We start from the raw sequence: 20895 nt of genomic DNA on the forward strand, positions 1-20895 counted from the left end.
AAAACATACGTCACGAGAAAAACAAGGAAAGCTGATACAACATTGGTTTCAAGAAATATACGGGAGTATAAGTACATAAAAATATATATATATATAAATATATATATACATAGATATATATAAATATCAGAAAACGTGCGGAAGAGCTGAAGGAACCAGAAATGGTATACAAAAAAAAATAGTGGACACAACAAAAGGAGAGGGAAATAAGAGAAAGACACACGCGTATCGAAAATACAATACACTACAAGAGGAAGACGAGTGTACGCTTTTGTTGACGCTTGTATAATTATTTTTGTTAATTTAAGTGTTTCTTTCGCAAGAGGAGGAGGAGGAGGAGGAGGAGGATAAAAAAAAAAGTATGAAGCGACAGAGGTTTAACGATGGAGGGTTCTCTTGTGTGTGATCAGGGACTTGGGGTGCTAGCGCTGTTATTTTTGAAAATAAGAAGAGAAGATAAATGATGAAACGATTGCGAGGGCGGGAGAGAAAGGGAGAGAGAGCGTGACGAAGAAAGAAAGAGAGGGAGAGAGAGAGAGATAGCGTGATCGAAAAAGCAGAGTGAAACACGAGCCATATTACACAGAAGCGAGGATGAGGAACAAACGGAGCCTTGTATAGTGAACGATATATAAAACAAAAGGAAGAAAAATATGTGATTATTTATAATAAATTTCCTAGGACAACTTACACATACTGCCTTAAGAAGCATTTTAATTTCGCGAACCAACCATGATGCGCGTGTCGATGATCTCGCGGGGTAGTTCTCTGGGTTGCACGCTCAGGCGAGAGTAAAAGGGGGAGGATAAGAAAAAGAAAAAAAAGAATAGTCATCGTTCTTTTACGGGCATTTCCATGGTAGATCATTTCGCGAGAAGCTGTGCCGTTCGGTTGGCCAATTACTTCGTTCATTTTCACGCGAAAGAAAAAAAAAACCATTTAGAATATGTTCGTTCATTCGTTAGAGTCTATTAAGCACAGAGACGCGTATTGTGCACGATCGATAGATAAAAAGATTGAACGAGATACGGGGCTCGAGTATGTTAAAGACCGGATGATAGTGGAAGTTCTTTCTTTTTGTATACCGTTTCCCTTTCCAATGAACGAACTGGTTGACTGACCTGCTTCGAGTCGGATATCGCCAACTTGTAATTTATCGAACGATCGCACGCTATTTTCCACATAGTCGGGGGAGGAGAGGGGGGGATGAAAAATTATTTTCCGGTAGAAAGGGAACGGGGTTCCTTGGTTGGCGAAGACTGATCGATCCTAAATAATAATAGAATTTCGAGGGTGAGAAACGAAGTCACGTGGTGGCGTGCTTCTCGAACGATGCCTAGACTTCGTCTGCCTTTTTGTTACAGAATAGTTGAAATAAAATCATTTTTATTGCGACTGTTATTCGAGAGTGTGGGTGGGAGAGAGAGAGAGAGCGAGAGAGCGTGATACTATGGCGAGGGTAACGAAAGTGCGCGCGAAAGAAAAACAAAAAAAGTGCAGGTACAGCGCAGCGGATGATAAACTCGATTAATAAAAAAAAAAAAAAAAGAAAGAAAGAAGTAATATAAGTTAAGTGATAGAGAAGAAACAATCACACACGGAAATGTTCTGGTAACATTCTTCTTTGTTTCGTTTCGTAATACCTCCGAACGACACGCGAATGTTCAAGATTTTAATTGTGAGAATCGATTAATAAAAGATTTTTTGCAAGTAACTGTGCACACTGCATGCGGTTCGATGCTTTCTCATTGTACGCAACAACACTTGTACTGAGAGATATAACTATTACAAGATTATATTTTCGTGTCCCAAGAATGTACATAATATACGAGGTAATTTTCAACCTGTTATACCGATGTACACCCTGCAACTCGCCTTTTAAATGATTACAGGAAACGCAATATCGCCGCGAACGCTCTTAATTCCTACTTTCGAAGGCACCGATGTCGAACGATCGACATTAGATCAGATCTAGTTAAGATAACGGGAGGTATTAATTACGCCCGAATAATATTAATTATACATTGATCCTTGTCTTCGCGTAACAAAGCGATACGATAAGACTCTTAACGGTTTTGAAGTTGAAAAATACGCTTCCCATAAAACGGTGTTACTGGCACGGAATACACCCAATAGTTAAGAGTTGAATTCCAACGAATTTATGCAAAGGGGGAAATTTTATTTACTAATTACGAGTAACAAAGCAAACGTTCAAGTAAGCGTTCGCGCAACGAAGGGACAATGAAAGTGTCTGCGGGAACGGTCGGTCAAAGCAGATCTTCGGGCCTTATCGTACTCTCCTCGCTGGAAAGAAAGGATTCTGTGAAGTAACTATGATTGAACGTCGAGTCGATGATTGTACGAGGGCTCGCGCACATACGTTTCGCAGTATTTCAAACCGTGGCTTCCCTCGTTGCTGTACGAGCTGTACATTGGACTTTTCAACAGGGACGCTCTGAACTTTGGCAGGAAGTATATCCAAACTTTCATCAGGGTCCCGACCTGCGAAGAAATTTTACAATTAAACCGAGCAGAGTATCTTGACACGTTGAACGCCGCATTTCGTAGAGCAAAATATACAAAATGGAAGAAATATTAAATCAATGACACTGCGTTAACATTGTTTATAATATAGAAGTGTTTGCAAATAATTATCGTTTAATTGAATAAACTTAGTAATTTGATTTTGTTGGGGGTCACCGGTGACCCTCATGGCATTCAACGTGTTAACTACTAACGAACATATTAAAATACACTTACCCCTTCGAAATTATCACTACCCTTGAGTTTCGCTTCTGGAGCCACTAAAACATTTGCCATATCTCTTTCATAGAATCCTGGGTGTTCTTCTAATTCATCCAATTTATTCAACATTTTCGAGTCCACATCGTATACTTCGCCAATCACGTGCTGTTCAAGTATAAATAATATTTAATTATTATCTCGTAACAACGTAATCGTACGGTTAGACAACGGGTATAAGTTAATTTTTAAACGGGGAATTTAGTTGAAATTCAAATGAAAGCTGGTTAGACTTGAAGTTTGTTCAAATAGATTTTCATTGAAAGATAGCAAGAATTTCAGATTAACCCCTTGGCCTACAATATCGTGTCAGTCATGAAGATTTCGAATAGAATTTAACAAATATAAGTGCCACTTAATACTAAGTCCGAATTGAATATTATTTTTCTATTATTAACACTAGAACTACCGGGGATTTAATACAATTGTCATGTAATCCATATAAAAATTGTAACAATAGACTATGTTCGGTTTTCAGGCGTTCATTACAGTATTCAAGTGAAGCTATTTATTTTCAAGATCATTTCGAATATTCAATGCTTTTAAGATATCGATCATTACGAAACAAAACAATCGAAACCAGTCATTTTGACTGATAGTTCTAGTGTTAATATAGAATTTTTCTCTTTTCTTACTAACTTATGAACAACAACACATTTCAATTGGAAAAGAAATCATAGGGTAAGGGGTTAATGTTTCGCATTCAACTGATTAGTATCTCAAACATTTTTATATATTCCAAACATTGGCGCCAATCATACAACCAGCGATACCTACGCCAATGCTGCGACACTGGCACCACCTTTCAGAGACCTATCGAAACTGATAATAGTGAGACGATTGTTCCACCGAAATTAGTAAAACAGGATTGGTAAGACAGACAATCGGATACAACTTACGTGGCCAACGCCGGGTTGCTTCAATAGAAACGGTATATTATATCTAGTTGCGATTATTAACGGATAAGCCTCCGCAGTTCGTCCGAGTCCAAGTAACTTCGAGTACCCATTTGCGGCGTCCGAAATCAGTTTATGATTGGGTTCGCCACGTTTCAGCGTTCCATAGACGAACACACGGTGCAGTGGGTTCTTGAACAGATTTTCGTACATTCTCAAAGCTGTCTCGCGTTTGCGTTAATTAACGAGTCACTCGGGATGCGTTCTATTGTCGGTTTTGCGCATGGCAACACTTTCGTGGAGACCTCCGGCGGTTGTCGAGAGATCGCGCCACCGGTTTGTGCTCCGCGGAACGACGCTGCTTGGTTATGAACCGTGAATCGCCTGAAACGCAAGCTTCGACGACGAACGAACCGTTTCCACTGATTCACGGTACACCGTGGAGCATCGGTGTCTACGATCCTACGGAGAAATCACGAGAACTCGTCCCCCGGTCGGGAATACGCGGGCGAAAGTGAATTTTCCGGGCACGCCCTGCGACGTTTCACTTTTTTTAACTAATCAGTTAAACTAGAGGTCATACACGTATACTTCTCTGCCGGATGCCGGTTTCGTCGTGTACTCTTTGTCGCATTTCCGGTGTTCGTTTCGCGTGAACGACACAACCGTCGCTGACGAGATACGGGACAGCCGTAAAGAATAATTGAACGATTCGAGTAATCGGTCACGATACGGAGATAATTGAATTTTTAATGGGACACGTTTCAGCCGCTGCCTCTAAGACGCGAGATCGCTCGAACGGACGACGATGGCCATTTTTTCCATCGTCCGGGTGAATAGAAGAAACAAGTGGGGTCGGAAACTTGAAACTTTACCTCGTCCGGCAATAGTTTAATGTCCATGGGCTCCCGTGAATCATAGAACGTATAGATCTCCAGGAACGCGATGTTAGTGAGCACCGCCACCGCAGCGAAGTGAAACAACATCGGTGAAACTCGCGTTTGCACGAACTGTCCGGAGCGTATTAACCCTGGCTTTGTCGTCGGATTCGAGGTCGAGGGTTCAAACGATAAGAGCTTTCGCGAAATGATCCGAAGTCGCGCTCGTCAGCTCGTCTTTTTCCCGATCAATTTCATCCCGATCATTCGACAGTTACTGGAGCAGATATTTTTTCTCATGCTTCACGTTTATTGTACTATTCTTTAAGCTCGTTGCTTTTTATTACAGTTACGATGTACGCTGTATTTATCTTATCGTATTTGTCTTAAGCCTTATTCGAAGCTTCTGCGTGCTTTCCAAGAGCCTAAGGAATTAAGAATTGCATCGTCGCATTCAAAAATGGCTGAGGATAATTCGGAAAAGGAGCCAGACGAGTTACTTTGATCTTCTCGCGCAAGATTTCGCTTTCCTCTGGCACGAGATCTCGAAACGTATCGCTTGCCGAGGAATCACCGGTTCTCCTGATGTCCAGAAGCTCCTTGAACGTGCTCCAATTTACGTTATCTTCCTTCTCAAAGTTTCCTCCCTTAGAACGAGAGAATTGACTCTTCGAAGTAATTGGTTTTAGCGAATAATACCTAATTACCTCGAGAAGAACGTGTAAAAGTCCCTTGCTCGTGTCGCCGAGTAGCATAAAATTTTGATAGTACAGGCACTTTATCAGATCCCTCAAAGTGTACGCAGTGAGATAATTATCTAAGTAGAAATGGGTCTGTTTAATGTCTTGTGAAACGCGGAGTGAGATAGAAAGTAGTTACAGCTTAAGTCTAAGTATTGTAACTCTAAGTTCCCGGTTGCGACGACCACTCCATTCATCGGGTAACTTTCGTTTCTGAATGGATGATGCGTTTGGCATTCCACGGAGAATTTCTTTTTCTAAAAGTGTCAATGATTAACGATTGTTCGGTTGTTTCATAATTAAAACTACTACTTGCGCGGATTCTAGAGTCTGTAACGAGCTTCCTCCCTCTCGAATTTTAATCGACAGGTCTGCACTGGCTATGAACAATTTTGTATAATTAAAGCTAGATACTTATGTGTTTTATATTAATTAATAATAAATATACATTTTCTAGACCGTCTGGATGAACTTCGTCTCGATAACGATTTACTATTTCTCTGTCGTTGTTCCTCCATCGAAGTAACTTCCGTACTCCCTCTCTTCTCCATCTAATTAAGCTCCATTAATTATCGAAATCTGACAACTGTAACTGGACCGAATGATACAGTTTCAAATTGTTCGAATACCAGTTCATCTAATAATGCTAATTCCTCGAACTTCCGGCGACGAAGATCCATAATTTCTTCGTGCTTCAACGTTACTCTGATGTGTTTAATTAATGCTGTAAATTAGCTTACACGTTCGTCGTTACGCAGAGACTAGGTTAAATAATATTGCGTACAACTTAAGCTCCCGAATGATCGACCACGCGCCCTCGTCGCATATTCTGTTCGCGAGCAAGCTTATACTCTTCAAAGATCTGCGGAAATATCAATTATCAGATTTTTTCTAAGTGGAACGCTGCATTCTTTAACAATAAGCGGAGGAAACGCAGCAGCAAGTAGGTCGCGATAGCGCGATAACGTATTTAATATATTCGTGAATCATGTAACTCCGCGATAAAGTAATTTCATGGGGGAACTAAGTGCAGGAAACTTTCAATTAAAATAATTCGTTCTGAATCGGCGTTTAATCGTTTTTAAGCGATCTAGGCGTAAATTATTTATAAGCCGCGGCGCGTTACCTGTTGGTGCGAAGCATGGAGCCGACGTGAGCCGCGCCGTCGCACGTAACACGATTATTTGATAAACTCAGGCTAATTAATTTCGGATCGTTCGGCGGATCGCGATACTGCAGTTCGTCCGCGATCTTTCTCACTCCGTCGTTCGTTATTTCGCAATGCCTCAGGGTCAAGAATGACAATCTAGAGGCGATATTCTATTTTAATTTCTCAACGGATGACGTCGTACGAATCTCACTTTCCAGCTGGCCGGCAAAGCAGATGGAAATTTTCCTGAGCGTTCGGATTCATGTCCAAATTCAAATCTCGGAGACATCCTATGTTTAACATTTCTGCGATCTGCATCACGCCGAACGCATTTATACGACAGTTGGGCAGCCTATAGGAAATTTAAGCTGTTAAATTCATACTGTTCGATTTACGAAAGAAACAGAAGTTTCCGAGTTACTTGAGAACTGTGATGTTGTTGTACTTCTGCATTGTCGTGTTCAGTGCGTCTAGAATGCAAATGGAGACTTCGCGACTTGCTGCGCAATCAAAACGAAGATGCAATGATTTGTTAAAGTAATCGAACACTAGGATTAAATATAGAAATACTCATCTTTGCTCTCAATTCTTTTCGGAGCATCTTGCTTCTTCCCCTCGTATGTTAAATAAAATATGGGAGAACTCGCGTCTTCGACGCTTAACAATTGAATATTAGTTACTCCACTGCAACGATTGATTGTGCATTTAAAGAACCATTACCTTTGTCTCGACGAGAACCTCGTCGCTCGAACGTCAACGGTACCCTTCACCTTAGACGAATTTTAGGTTAATACGTTACCACTCGAACTCTCGGGAACTTTTAAACAATTAAACGAACACTCACTATGAGTGCAGGCAGAGGATCGACATTGTATTCTTGAGAATATTTCAAGAATTCAGAGACGAAGTTCTCTTTAGCGCTCCTAGCGGTATCGCCCACTGCATAATAACGCGCAGAGGCGTTTAGCTTCGTTAAAAACTTTATTTCCACGTCTTACCTACTACCGAAGGTGTTCTGTCCCTGATCGAAGCACCGTATCTGCTTCTTGTATCCATAATTCCACGTCTATAAATTACGTCAGGCGTTAAGATACTCTAACCAAAACAAACATCAGTTGAACGTCGACTCTTAACCCGTCGATCGTTCCAAACATACAGATCGAACGAAAAGAATGAAAAATCACGAAAGAGGTAAAGCGTCCAAATTCGAATTTTCCCGTCTCCGGCGACCAGTTCAACCGAAACCATGCAATTTCCAGTTCATTTCGTTCAATATTATCCCAGCCCCAGCCTCTTATTTACATTCCCATGAAGCGAAACACGACACGAGCAATAAATCCATAATCCCCGGCGCCTACGAGGCCCATAGACATTCCGAACACTCTCCCATAAAACTAACCACCCCTATGGTAGCTGTAACGCGACACTGGGGGAACGCCGGGGTAACATCCCCGCAGATGAAACAAGGGAGACCATTACCGGAACGATTTCTGGTAGCCGAAAGTCAGCGAACGGCCCGTATGTCCCGGCTAATGGGATGCGTCGAGATCCGACAGGATTAAAGCCGATGACCGTGACGATTTCTCGAAAAGGGTGATCACCGAAATGCCCGGTAATCGCGCGTAAGCCCGGTTGACGTCCGATCGCCGTGTCGAACGCGAAACGACAGTTTTATCGGTGCTTCCCTCGGCGTAAGTGGCCGACAGTTAGCGCGGTTTGCCGAAACGAGATTGAAACGTGACCAAGAACAGGACGAAATCACGCGTCGCGCCGCCAGCAGGTCTGCCGGTCCGTGTTTGCGCTGCGCTACGCCGGCGATCCTCGAGCGGCTTCGCGTTCAGTTGAGCTCGACGCTTTGGCTGCGCAGCTTCGCGTTCGACCGAGCGTTCTCCGCTGCGAAACGTTGATAGACGGGACCGTCTGACAGCTCCCCGGCCGCGAACGATCGTTCCAACCGCTCCGGTGAGAGAAACACACCGCCACGGTGGTTCTCGTGCGTTTCGGCAGTTGGACGGACGACCAGAGGTGGGTGACACACGATTTTCGAATGTTCTCCGCGCGTTTATTTCGGCCGCGGGTTCGACATCCCCTCGTTGATATTCACGTTCGAGCCGCTCTCCCCGCGAGGCTTGAAGCTTCCACGGGGAAACGTGTGAACAATGGGACCGAAAGTCTTTTGCAATGCAAAGGGGCATTGTCGGGGACCGCAAATGGCACGCGTGGTTTCTTAATGTCAGTGCGGTTGACGGCTCGGCCGTTCGCTACGCACTTGAACGTTACTTCTATGTACTGTGCGTCGCTCGTACGCGGTGTCGGGACTGCTCCGATGCAGCTGGATTGTCAAGTGGCATCCTCTCACGTCGTCACCATCGGACGTCGAGTATTTCGAGATTCCTTCGAAATCGTCCACGAGGAACTGTGTTGACCTGTCGACTAGACTCGACGATCGTGCGCGAAACAGAGTTCGGATAGAATTGGAGTCGACGAGGCGAGCCGTCGATAGGTGAACCGAAAAATCGCAAGGCCAGTCGATTCCAGTGGCCGGAAGTCGAAAGGCTAGGCGGCTCGCGCGTCGCGGGAATCGTAGAAACTCGAATTTACGAAGCGAGGGAGCGAGAGAGGATCGGCGAACGCGGCGTTGCTCTTTTTCCAGCGCGCGTGAGAGCAGCCCCGGCCAATTGCATTAATTTACGACTGTTTACATCACTGGGCCGGGGTGTGCCATAAAGCCGGACCCACCACCATGAATTATGCATCGCGGGGTGGTTCCCTTTCTCGATTTCTTTCTTTCGGCCCGGGGATCGGGTCGCAAGAAACGAGCGCGGTTCGGCGTTGCGTCACGATTCGACGAAATCGTTCTCCAATCACGCTTTCGAGAACGCAGAAACTCAGCCGCGTGGGATTCCGCTTTTTCGCGTGACCCTCTGGGGACCGGCCTCTAAATTGGAACGAATTATGGCTTAACGAATGCGACGGGGCGACGATTAATTAATTGTAGCCACGGCAGAAGGGTCTTTCACCCGTCCACGCTTACCCACCTTCGTCCTCCCGTTCCTCTTCTGTTCCAAACTTTCCAGTTTCGGAGAAGAACGTACACAGTGACGGGAAAGTTCCGGAATACCTGATGAAATGCAACGACCCGATAGTCAGTTCGGTATCGCGTTTGCGGTCGGCGAAACGGGATATAGCGAGCTGACGAGGATGTTTCGCGTCGCGGTGTCGAATGTTTCATTCATAGTTGCGGCGACTGGTCGCCGAATCAAACCGTTTAATCGGAAACACGATTGGACGTCTAATCGAGCCGTTAGCTTACCGGGAACTCCGCTTCCTCCGCGGCTGAAACAATTTCGCGCGATCGGCACAGAGTATTCCCGATCCATTGATTCCCAAAGGCGTCGCAGCGATTCGCCGTGATTATCGAACGACTCGAATTCAATTTCACTTTGACAAACGACCGGGAACAAGGTTAACATTCCCCATGAAACTCGTGAATGACACTACACACCGAGGAGATTTGCTCGGCGTTAATAGGCGCGTGTTCCGCGGCTCGCCACCCGGCCGTAAACCTCGAAACTCACAGATCTGGTTACGATCTCCCTCGCGAGCGAGCCCACGAAGAGGATCTCCACGCCGTAGCCACGAGGACCGCGCGCCCTGTCCCTTTCGCGGCGGCGTGAACGCCTATGACAGTTATTACGCGGCGAACGAAACGGTCCGCGATGGTATTTCTACGGTGCAGTAACGCCGCGCTCGCGCGGGGACACGTTCTCACGGGCGACCACGGCAGTAATTCATTGGCAGTGGTAAAACCGTTCAATCTGCGGGCCGTCCGGCTCGCTTAAAAGGCTCGGCGCGCGAAAATCCACGGGACGAGTGCTCCGCGGACGAACCACGAGATCCCTGCGAGCCGCCCTCTCGATTGTCGAGCCGTATCCTCCTCGCGGGAAGAAGAATTCCCTCTTTCGCGGGGAATTAAAAGAACCTGTTCGGGACGTTTAACGTCAATTCGTATTCGCTGGAATTCGCGTTCGGTCGCTTGGGTGGGAACGCCTTGGGACACGCGGTATTCGCCACCTTCGCGCGCTCCTGACATCTTTTTCCAGCGAGCGTCCTACGACGACACCGGTGTCGTGAAATATGCAGAATAGAACAGCGCACGCCTACGGTACCGGTGCTAAAGTCATCCCAGAGATCGTCTAATTGGCAACTTATTTACCGCTGTGATCACAGGCATTTAACGCGATCGCCGATCATCTCGAACGGGGAACCGTAATAGCGAGGCTTACGAGCGCGCCGCGTGATTATAGGCGAGCACGGCGCTCGTAGGAAAGTATAATCGTTCGGTTAGTAGGCTCGGGACCGCGATCGCGGCTCGCCGTGCGTCGGGAGAGGCGGCCGATCGGTGGTGTGCGTCTTCCCCGGAGCAGCGCGTGCACACAGAAGTCGGCTGGGGATCGCCGGGAGGCGTGTAGGTGTGCGCTGGTGTGTTCGCGAGAGAACGCGGCGACACGCGTGTCACGGCGCCCGGCGCGCGGAGCGAGGGTGATATCGAAATACTATCGCTTCCCACGCGAGAAGGAGCCTCGATTCTGTCCGCCTCCTCGGCGTGCCTTCGCCTCGATTCACGTTCACGTGCGTGCGTAAAAGCCGCCTTATTGGGAAACTTTAATGGCTAGACCACGCCGTCGGCCTATACGTCCAGCATACTTTATGCCCCCCGCCATATTCGTCCCGCGATTCATATCGCCGCGACGAGGACCGGGGGATTCGGTAACGAGCCACTTTTCGCGAGAGCTCGAGGCTCCGCGTTGCACTGGCGGACTAATCCGGGTTGGAATGGTTGCAATCATCTCGCTATGGGTACCCCGCGTCTGTCGCCGGTAAATTGCTTTTGTTCGAATTGTTCCTTTACCTTTCTTACTCTTCGGTTTCCGTTGATCCTGTTTAAATCGCCGCGAAGGTGATTCCGTACGCGGGGAAAGTTTCGTATCAATATTATCTCGAACGCGTAGCCCAGTTAAAGACGGTAGCAGAGCTGAGCACAGTTATCTGCAAAAGTAAAAGGAACGATCGAACCGATACGCGCGGCGCGTTCGAATGAAGGGACTTAAGATACGTTAATGGCGATAATAGCTGTCCACTCCACTTCACTCGCTCCGAGCTCACGTGACAAGAGGAAACAGTAACGGAGACCGTCGATGCATCTTTGGTCTCCTCTAAAAAGAACGGGCTACAGTAAAGGCCGGGCCGAGTTTACTCCGAGCCGGCAGGGCTCGGCTGTATTACAGGCCCGTAAATTCACCTTGTCCTTTTTCGACGGGGGAGATTCGGCTTCTTTTTTCCGTGGGTACGTACCTAACGAAGGAATGCGGGCGACTCGCGGCACAAACGGGAGAGAGCATCTCGGAACAAAGAGAGACCACCGATTTCTGACGGCAGATACGCCGGCCGTGCGTCGTTACCGCTCCGCTCGACGCGCCGGGCATAAACTGGGTCAAACGTAAACGGATTTCCACGATACCGCGGTTAATTAACGCCGCGACCGACACGCCGCTAATTGACCCGCTCGACGGTTTCGCGGTCCCGCTACTTTTACGATTAGACCGCGGATTTTTCGCGCACGCGACGCTCGGCGACCTTGTTATTACCGGGAATTACGGTTTCCCCGAGTAATCGACGGAAACGATAAAATGGGAATCGATTTCTTTCCCGAACATTAGTTTAATCGTTACAGTTCTGAATTCGGTAGAGCCTCTCGTCGGATGCATGTATATATACATATATATATGTTTCTTTACGACTCCGAAACGATCGCGATCGTTACATATACGGTCCACTTACGATTAATAATCGCCGCTAATCGCCGCTCCTTAAAGATTCGTTCGAGCGACCCTTTCGAGTCGCTTTTAATGGTATCGCGAACACAATCTAATCGGAGATTCTCGTGCCTCGTCGCCGGGGGATTCAACGCGGCGCATTTTAATTGAGATTCGTCGGGGGAGCGTTGAACGATGCCAGACGCGGCGCGACTCGAATTCCTGATAAAACGAATGCGACGCGGAGTTTCGACATTTCGACGTTTCCCTCGAAGCTGTCGGGAGAGCTTCCCCGCGGCATACTGAAGCAACGTCCAACGCTCGGCCGACGCGTCGCTTCGCGTCTCGCCTCGGTATTCCTGGATTCTGAAAGCGGGAAGCAAAAGCGAGGGGATCAAAGGTTAATTAACGCGTTACGTATCGACGGTTGCTCGATGTTCCTTTAAAGATCTAACGATTGATAGCTGACTTCTTCATCGGAATCAATAATGCGGCGGATAATGAGGGACGCAGGAATTGATCTCTGGCAAAAATGGGAACCGGGGATAAATGAAACGCTGATATCCGAGGAATTTCAGGGGACCTTTGAGAAAATCCAACGTACGTTCAGGCCTATTGAATTTTACTTTCCCGGGGATTTACAGCGTCGCGCGAGAGGCGAGAAATCGAGAGTCCTCGCGATCCTCCAGCTGAATAGAGACCGCAGCGATGTCCGGGACGCGTGTGCTGTGCACGGTGCATTCTAATCTGCGGACCGGCTGCGCCGCGTGTACCGAGAAAACGAGCCCCCGTGGCAATCTCGACGATCTGGAATGGATTTGTAATCGCCGGTTAATGCGTTTCCGTGGAATCGGTAGGAACGACACGATAGGTGGAGCTTCGGTTGTTTTACTCCGGCGATCACCTTGCCCTCGGGAATTTTGTTCGGTCTCTCGAACGTTCCGTACGCGAAATCGCGCGACGCGTTTCTGCGATACCGCAGATTTATCAAGCCGGGTTCATAGTACTCGGACCAGACGGCGGCTTATCGCGATTTTCAGGAAACGTTGCCCACTCGCGGACGTCCATCGCTGGAATATTCTATTCGCGGCGACTCCCGTCGCGATTCCATGGGAAGCCTGACCGTCTCTCGCGAAAGGAAACTATATTTAAGCTTCAACTATGTTCAACTGAATTCAACTATCTTCGACTGAACGCCTATGATGCGGAGGAGCTATGATAATTATTAGGGCACTGACGAAGCTCGATTCTTTGATCAATGATCATTGGGTTTGGAACTTTCGATTGGAAAATTCGGAACTGCCAATCGTTTAATTGGAAAATTTGAAGCTGCCAATCGTTTGATTTGAACATTTAGAACTGTCAATCGTTTAATTGGAAAATTTGAAACTGCCCATTGTTCGATTTGAACGTTTAGAACTGTCAATCGTTTAATTGGAAAATTTGAAACTGCTAATCGTCTGATTTGAACATTTAGAACTGCCAATCTTTTGACTGGAAAATTTGAAACTGCCAATCGTCTGATTTGAACATTTAGAACTGCCAATCGTTTGATTGGAAAATTTGAAACTGCCAATCGTCTGATTTGTACATTTAGAACTGCCAATCGTTTAATTGGAAAATTTGAAACTGCCAATCATCTGATTTGAACATTTAGAACTGTCAGTAGCTTGACAGGAAAATTTCGATCTACCAATCGTTCGATCGAAAACTTTAGAATCCCAAGCGATTCGATTTTTACATTTGAAACTTCAAATCGTTCGATTCGAATACTCGAAGCTCCGATCAATTCGTCTCGAAAATTTGTAATTGTCAATCAACGGGTACACTCGGAATCTCGATTAACTTATCACCTGGTCACGTTCGCCAGCTCTAAATCCCATCAAGCGTGATCGAGCCGCGCGGTTGGTAGCGTAGGTCACCGACTGCCGGCGTAAAGAAGAAATTTACAGTCAGTCGTCGTAGCAGGACGGCCGGGACGAAGCGAGGGTACGGCGAAATGACGGGTAACGATCGCGAAATTCGTCGTATAATTCATTTGTCATTTTCCGTCGGGCACGGAGGCGGCATTAAGATTCCGGGACGCAGCCGCAGGCCTCGCGCGCCTATATGCCAACGACTTTCGCGGACGCGTGTGCTGCCGGTACACGTACTCTCATTTATACCAACACGTATCCAGAAACCAATTTATATTTATGATGTATCGAGGCTCGATGACACAGCGACTGGCTATGCTGGTCTCGGGACCAGCCGGGAACTAGCAGGAGGAAATGGACGAGGGAAAGGGTGGGACGGAGAACGCCGATGATGGGAACGCGAAGGGAAACAGAGAGCCGACGACGGGCGCGTTCTTAATTTCGAAAATCTCTGTCGCCGAATCAAGGAAACCGGTGCGTTCGGCTCATCGATGTCGTTAAGCTCAGCTTTAAAGCCGAACAGCTGTCCGACACGTATCTCGGGAGACTTTTCTACCCGAGAAATTACGAACCCTGGAAACTAGTGTTACTCGGAGTCGGATGAAATGCAATCTGATTATACATTTATGGGGAGATTCGACTGACGACTCATAATTCGATTATCATAATAACAAGCCTAACGGTGAAGGAGAACCCGGAAAGATTATGATATTCAACGAGGATTCCAAGCGTCGATCGTCCGAGGCGCCGGGCGAAGGGCCAGGAGACGACGCGTAGCCGGACTGCGCGGCGATCGGCGATTATCTTAATTGCCGGGCCTAGCTGGATGCGCTGGAAATCACCGTTAAGCTCGTCTCGTCTTTTGCTCGTGGTACCTTAATTATCCCGGCGGTCGTTCCACTGGAAAGGCGACCTAGCGTCGAACTGTTATCACGGGGCAGCCGTTCAATAGGATCCCGCGTCGCTCGGAAGCAATTCCGCTGAAGCGTACGCTTCCTGTCGATCGGGGACGATACGCGTACCGATTGTTAATCCTCGTGGCCTTTTATTCGCTCGAAAGTGTCCGTGAATCCGGGAACTTGTTAACGATTACCATACGAATGTCATAACGTTTCATCGATCTAGCCGCGGAACTTCGATGATTCACAGGTGTACGCGATTGCAATTATTCTAACGGCTAGTTCGGCGTTGGCTGATCGAGCGTTGATGTAACTCCAATGGAAAGCGTGACAGTTTTAACGGAAACATGGAAGGAGAACGGAGATTCCATGAGAAAGAAGATGGTATTTTTTCGAGGCGGATGGTTGCGATTCAAGGAACACCTCGGAGGTTTTTATAAAGGATACGTTCAGCCAAGGAACGCGCAGCCCCATCGAAAGAGATTCATGGCGGATAGGCGTGGCAGTTCCCGGAACGCGGATCGTTCTTCGAACTTGTAAATCCGCCGGTGAATAAAAGCGAATTTAACGCGGCGATTTCGCCGATAAAAAGCTGGAACGCGAGTAGAAGCGATACTCTGTTACCTGGACAAGCCGCGCAACGTTGTTTCGCGGATGTCCGAGGGACGCGCACGTCCCGGCGTAATCGTTTTCCCGAAAATATGTTTAATCGGCCGCGCGGTGAACGCTCGATCGGCTGAAATCACGATAAATTACCGTCGGATAAAATCGACGATGCGTACGGGACGAGAGAGCCGGGGAGAATGGGAGGCCGGGGAAGAAGGTGGGCCCGGGAGGATCCTCTAAGGGAAAGGGGGGGGACGAAAACAAGAGGACGGAGAAACAAGGGAGCACCTGTCCAACAGCTGCGTTGCAGATGGTCTGCATAGTCGCTGCGGGATTATGCAATGAGTAGGTGTCTCGAGTTTCTGAAATCGAACGCCGATCATTTCTGTCGCGATCCCGCGGATTCTGACTAGCGTCTTTTCACCTCAGAAGGACCGAGAACAGCTGGTTCTCCTTGAGTCTATTTACGAGTAGAATGATTGAAGAAAGGTAACTTTAACCCTTCGCGGACGAAGATTCTTTGAAAAACATCTTCAGCGCATCAAGCTAATTTATGTATCAGACGCTGGATGAATAGAAGGAAACGTGCTGATCTGCTGTTTGGCTAATTAAAATTTGTTCGCGACTTAACCCTTTGCAGACGAACGTCGACATTCTGATAAAATTGTACTCGAAAGACTAAGTCGCGAAGACTTTAGGTCTTCAGACGTTTAGAACTATGGAACTTAAGGTCCTTAGTTTAGATCTTTAGAACCTTAGATCCTTAGGTCTTCGAGCTTTTATATTTCACAAAGATGCTACTTCCCCAAAAAAGGCAACCGTAAATAGTCGATCGCTTAGTCTCGAAGCTTAATCCTCCTAGGGCGAACTATTCCATCAAAAGTAAGCGTTACGAGCGTGTTATTTTACTACGGAGGATAAAGCTGCGCGAGGGAACGCCGAGAATAGAAGTAAACGTAACTCTAACAAGGAGGATCACTTCCATCTGGAGCGGAAGGGTTTCCAGGAGGATAGGATGGCTCGGAGGGATCCTGAATCAGGCTCTCCCTCCTCGAAAAATAAAGGAGGATCGTAAAGCGGTGGCCGCCGCTGGCCGGAAACGTGTGATTTGAATTTACGAGCGTGGAGTTCGCACTGGCCGTCGACTTACGCCCTTCTGATAACGAGCTGCCGGACAGAGGACCCATTGCTGGATGACTAATGGTTGGGGATTCTCGCGCGCGCGCGCGGCTACCACGCCGAGAGACGAAGAGGAGAGATATCGCATTCCGCGAAGACTCGAGGAAGAGTGGCTGGAAACGCTTTTCGAGGACGCGCGAGATCTTCCTCGCGCGGGAGAGGATCCCCTTCGCTTTTCATTGCATTGTTTAACCCGTCCAACGCCGCCGCTTTTCGTAACCCGAGACGAAGATTCCTCCGACGAAGACTTTGCTACAACGGACACCGACGTTGCCTAGTCTGTACAGTTATCCGCGTCGCGATACAATAGAACTCGAAAGTCACGAACGACGCGGACGAAAAAGTCGAGGAATCACCGAGAAACAAAGTGAAAAATGAATGACGAATTCATTTCGTTTCGCTTGGCAGCTGAAAGAGTTGAGAAAATAGAGGATCGCGAGGCTGAGTCACTGGTAAAAGCTTGCCCCGAGGAGCCTAATTAGATTCGATGCGCCGTGTTCCGTTCGTTGGCCGAATCAAACTTTGGGAATTAATTCAGTGAGGGTCCGAAACAATGGTCCCCCGGTGGCACACACGAGCAAGGCGTGGCAGGCAGCAACAATGAGCAGAAGGTTTTAAAATGGAGGAAGAGGAGAAAAAGAAAGCGGCCGTCGAACGGCAGTCGGCCTACGCGCGAGCTTTGATCGGTCTTATCTTGTCGGGCCTTCTTCGAACGACTCGGTGGAATCGTGATCTATTAAAACCTAATGATACTCGTACAATCATTCGATCCTTCAAGTGGATAAAAAAAAAAACTATTACATCAGCGTCGTTTCTTTTTCAACGACAAATATTCGATGCTCGGTGAGAAATCGATCGAGTTCCGGGGTCACGGGGAATCGACGCTTCCGGTGGTCGTGATTCGTTCGATCCGACAGCGAAGTTCGGAGACAGCGCAAACACAAACAGCGATTAAGCGGCGATCCTAAGTAAACCGAGCGTCAAGTGGTTGCTCGAGGAGGTCGCGCGCAAGAAACGATAAAAATAAGACCGGCAGATGTACAGCGTGGAATGAATTTAATTAAACTTGGGTCCCCGTGGTAGCCGAGGGCGTCGCTATTATTATTCGGCGTGTCTCTCGAGCGGACGCGACTGCTTTGTGAATCGAACCGCGTTCTAACGTTGAGTCCACTTGTCTTGACGCGCTCCAAACGAGACGATGGCCCGTAGCTTTGTCCACTCGTCGGTGTCACCGCGAATGACGCATCTTTCGGTCGAAATCGGAGATTAATATTCGTAATAAAATCTCGAACAAGATAAAGCGAGTCGACGCTGGATAGAGGAACACCGAGAGTTCGGTAAAACGCGTTCCCCGAGAGATCCCTCCGTCCTTCAGAACCATAAATGGTAGCCTTTCAAAAGAATCGCGACTTTTTGCAACGAAAGTCACAACCGATTCGCCACATCGCGGCTACATCAAAGCAACGCTCGTTTGCGAGGCGCGAAGGAACGAAATGGATTAACTGGAACGACAAGCCGCGGTTTCTTCTATTTGGCGACCGAGAGAGGAAGTGTTCCCAGATTTGCATAAAAATCCCCTGAAAAATTCCTTCGCTCTCGAGGACCATAAATCGAGCACCGAAAAGAATCAGGCCGACTTTCTTTCCATCCCTTTGACCGCGAGATATAGTGGTCCACCGATTTGCCACGTCGCGGCAACATCAAAGGAGCGAAGGAATGAAAGCGATTAAGTTTGCGGGCTTGAGGAGGATCCGAGGTTTCTCGAGCGGAGGGAGAAGGAGGGAAGACGAGCCATCGCCCGCCGAGTCGTCCACGGATTCCGAACCTAGATCAGTCTAAACTTAGACGGAAAAATAGGTCAGTTTTGGGGGAGGGGCACGCGTTTCCGATCGATCCACCGGGCCCTAGTTCCTCCACGCGCGGAGCCAGCGAAGGGTCGACGCGAATGGACCCAATTAGAAGCATGAGTCACGTCCCCGATCGAAAGCAAAGGGTTCTCTCTTTGGACACGACGACAATTGCGAGAACAAGAAATTAATTCTGTCGGTCGCGTCTCGGAAGAAGTGTCTTCCACGCGCGGAGGTCTCGCACGCTGAAGAGCAGCTACGCGAGGTGTCAAGAGGCTGACAAGCCAGGGTAAACCACTGTCGATTTGAAAGGAAACAAGAGGCTCGATCTAGAGCAGGAACATTTCTTCGGCCGGCGAGCATTTGCGTTCGGTTAAAAGTCTGTTTAAAAAGTACTCGATTCGAAGGGAAACGAACATTTCTTCCCGGACACTGTACGAATTTACGAGCGACCGGAAGAAAGAGTGGCTTTGTTGGCTCGTGTTTACGATTCCCATGAAATCGGAGGGAAAAATCGAAGCCGGTAACGCGAGAGGTTCGGTCCAGCGTACGGCTCCGCTTTTAATGTCGGTTCGCGGGAAAGGGACCGTGCTTAACGCGTTTCCCCGAAATATTTGTGAGTCGCGTTTATTCTCGCTCGGTTGGCCGAACTCCGGCCGGCCTGATCGTTGACATCGTTGACCCAGAAAGCTAACCGAATCGCGATATCGACGAGTTCCGAGTCTGCAGAGATTTCGGGAACGCGTCTTGTAATTCACTTGGAATGTTTCAGGAGGCTCCTAGCTCGAAGGATGGCATAGATCCACAATCGATCGGCAGCATGTGCTATGTGATAATCACTGGCCGCAGTCTGCTATGGACGCTGCTGTCCCTGGCAGCGTTGATGGCGGTTCTATCCGGCCTGATCACTCCGAAATGGCTAGTCGGCCCGCGGATGATTAAAGACACAAGTATTGTTGCATGATCTTAGCGTCTCTGAAATAGAAAACTATGTTAGATCGAATAATATTCTTCCGTTGATATCAGGGAACGGGTCGGAGCTGTACGTCCCGACAGTCGGCATCTTCAATCGTTGCATCAGATTGCATGGAAAGACTCATTGCGGGAACTTCAATGTGGACGGGTTCGCCACAGATCCCAGTGTGTTCCCAGGCTGCTGGAAAGCTTCTTACTTCTTCCTGTCCCTTGGATTAGCGATCATGGCGTTCACGGTGCTCGCTGCCTTGGTCGGATGTTGCATCCAGAGTATTGGGAGAAAGAGCATCTTCAATTTGGCTGGGGTTGCTCAAGTGATTGCAGGTAATCTCGATAATATAGCTTTATCCATGAAGATCGCTAGATCGACTAGCCTAAACATTGGGCTTTAATGAAATCAGCTGCAACGGTAGCTAACGCTATTCACGATTCCGATCGTCAGAGTTTTTACCGAGTTTCCCGGTTGATAGGAATATCGTACCTACTGGGAATGATTCTCTATCCCGCCGGCTGGGGAGCGGAAAGAGTTCAAAGGATCTGCGGACCCGAGGCAGACGCTTTTTATCTGGCTGATTGCACCCTCGGTAAGACCAGCCGTCATTCGTCACGTCCTCGAATAAAAATCGAGCGGAACGAATGATGATGCTCAAAGAGCCCTTGACGGAAGCACAAAGGTCTTAAGTTGAACGTATTCCAGGTTGGGCGTTCTACAGCGCAGTGACGGGGGTAGGACTCACCTTCGTCTGCGCTGTGATCAGCGGCCAAGCGGAGAAATCCACAGCCAGCGATAAAGTCCAGGACAAGATGAATGAGGGCAAAACGTTGATCTGTCTCGCGTGAACCGGGGATATTCCTATTCCCCCAGGAAACGGAAAAACGACTCGGGTAGCGGACGATTTCCTCTTTTTCGCCGAGCACGTGAGAGGAAACGGAGGAAATTCGTCGCGGGATTAAGCGCGAGACTTACCGAGCAAGCAGTGTGTCGACGACCTTTGCCACGAGGTCACTGAACCCGACTCTCGATCGTGAAACTCATCGCGAAAGCGACTCTTCAGTGCCAACTTCCGAAACCAGACTCGCAGAAACAATCATTACTGCCCGGTGCCCTGCTACCGATCATTCTCATAATCTGTTTTTACGAAACGCTGTACACATAATTAATTTTCTTAGTAAATAAGCCACGACTACGGA

General features: G+C 47.8%; 2 protein-coding genes and 1 long non-coding RNA gene across 5 annotated transcripts; 1 reads left to right on the forward strand and 2 right to left on the reverse strand.

Annotated features, from left to right (window-relative positions):
• Positions 1 to 1604: 1604 nt before the first annotated feature.
• LOC116430287 (putative gamma-glutamylcyclotransferase CG2811) lies at positions 1605 to 4742 on the reverse strand. 2 transcript variants are annotated; one of them, XM_031984200.2, is made up of 5 exons: positions 4574 to 4742; positions 3702 to 3890; positions 2761 to 2910; positions 2381 to 2502; positions 1605 to 2304 (listed from the first exon to the last, which is right to left on the reverse strand). In XM_031984200.2, exons 1-5 carry the CDS (start codon positions 4682 to 4684, stop codon positions 2268 to 2270), a joined length of 609 nt encoding a protein of 202 aa, XP_031840060.1. In that variant the 5' UTR covers positions 4685 to 4742; the 3' UTR covers positions 1605 to 2267. The 2 variants fall into 2 exon arrangements, with proteins under 2 accessions (XP_031840060.1, XP_031840059.1); XM_031984199.2 differs by having other exon boundaries at positions 1605 to 2502.
• Positions 3647 to 20893, forward strand: LOC116430286 (LHFPL tetraspan subfamily member 2 protein). Of its 2 annotated transcripts, none has more exons than XM_076368491.1 (5): positions 3647 to 3673; positions 19502 to 19679; positions 19756 to 20028; positions 20175 to 20288; positions 20402 to 20893. In XM_076368491.1, the coding sequence occupies exons 2-5, from the start codon at positions 19550 to 19552 to the stop codon at positions 20542 to 20544; spliced, it is 660 nt and encodes a 219-aa protein (XP_076224606.1). In that variant the 5' UTR covers positions 3647 to 3673; positions 19502 to 19549; the 3' UTR covers positions 20545 to 20893. The 2 variants fall into 2 exon arrangements, with proteins under 2 accessions (XP_076224606.1, XP_031840058.1); XM_031984198.2 differs by lacking the exon at positions 3647 to 3673 and adding an exon at positions 8293 to 8491 and having other exon boundaries at positions 20402 to 20889.
• LOC143174624 (uncharacterized) lies at positions 5834 to 6806 on the reverse strand. Its single transcript, XR_012998809.1, has 3 exons — positions 6443 to 6806; positions 6101 to 6178; positions 5834 to 6021 (listed from the first exon to the last, which is right to left on the reverse strand). It is a non-coding gene; the product is annotated as an uncharacterized LOC143174624 (long non-coding RNA).
• Positions 20894 to 20895: the final 2 nt, after the last annotated feature.

The sequence above is a fragment of the Nomia melanderi genome, chromosome 1 (assembly GCF_051020985.1).
Source record: "Nomia melanderi isolate GNS246 chromosome 1, iyNomMela1, whole genome shotgun sequence".
Lineage (NCBI taxonomy): Eukaryota > Metazoa > Arthropoda > Insecta > Hymenoptera > Halictidae > Nomia > Nomia melanderi.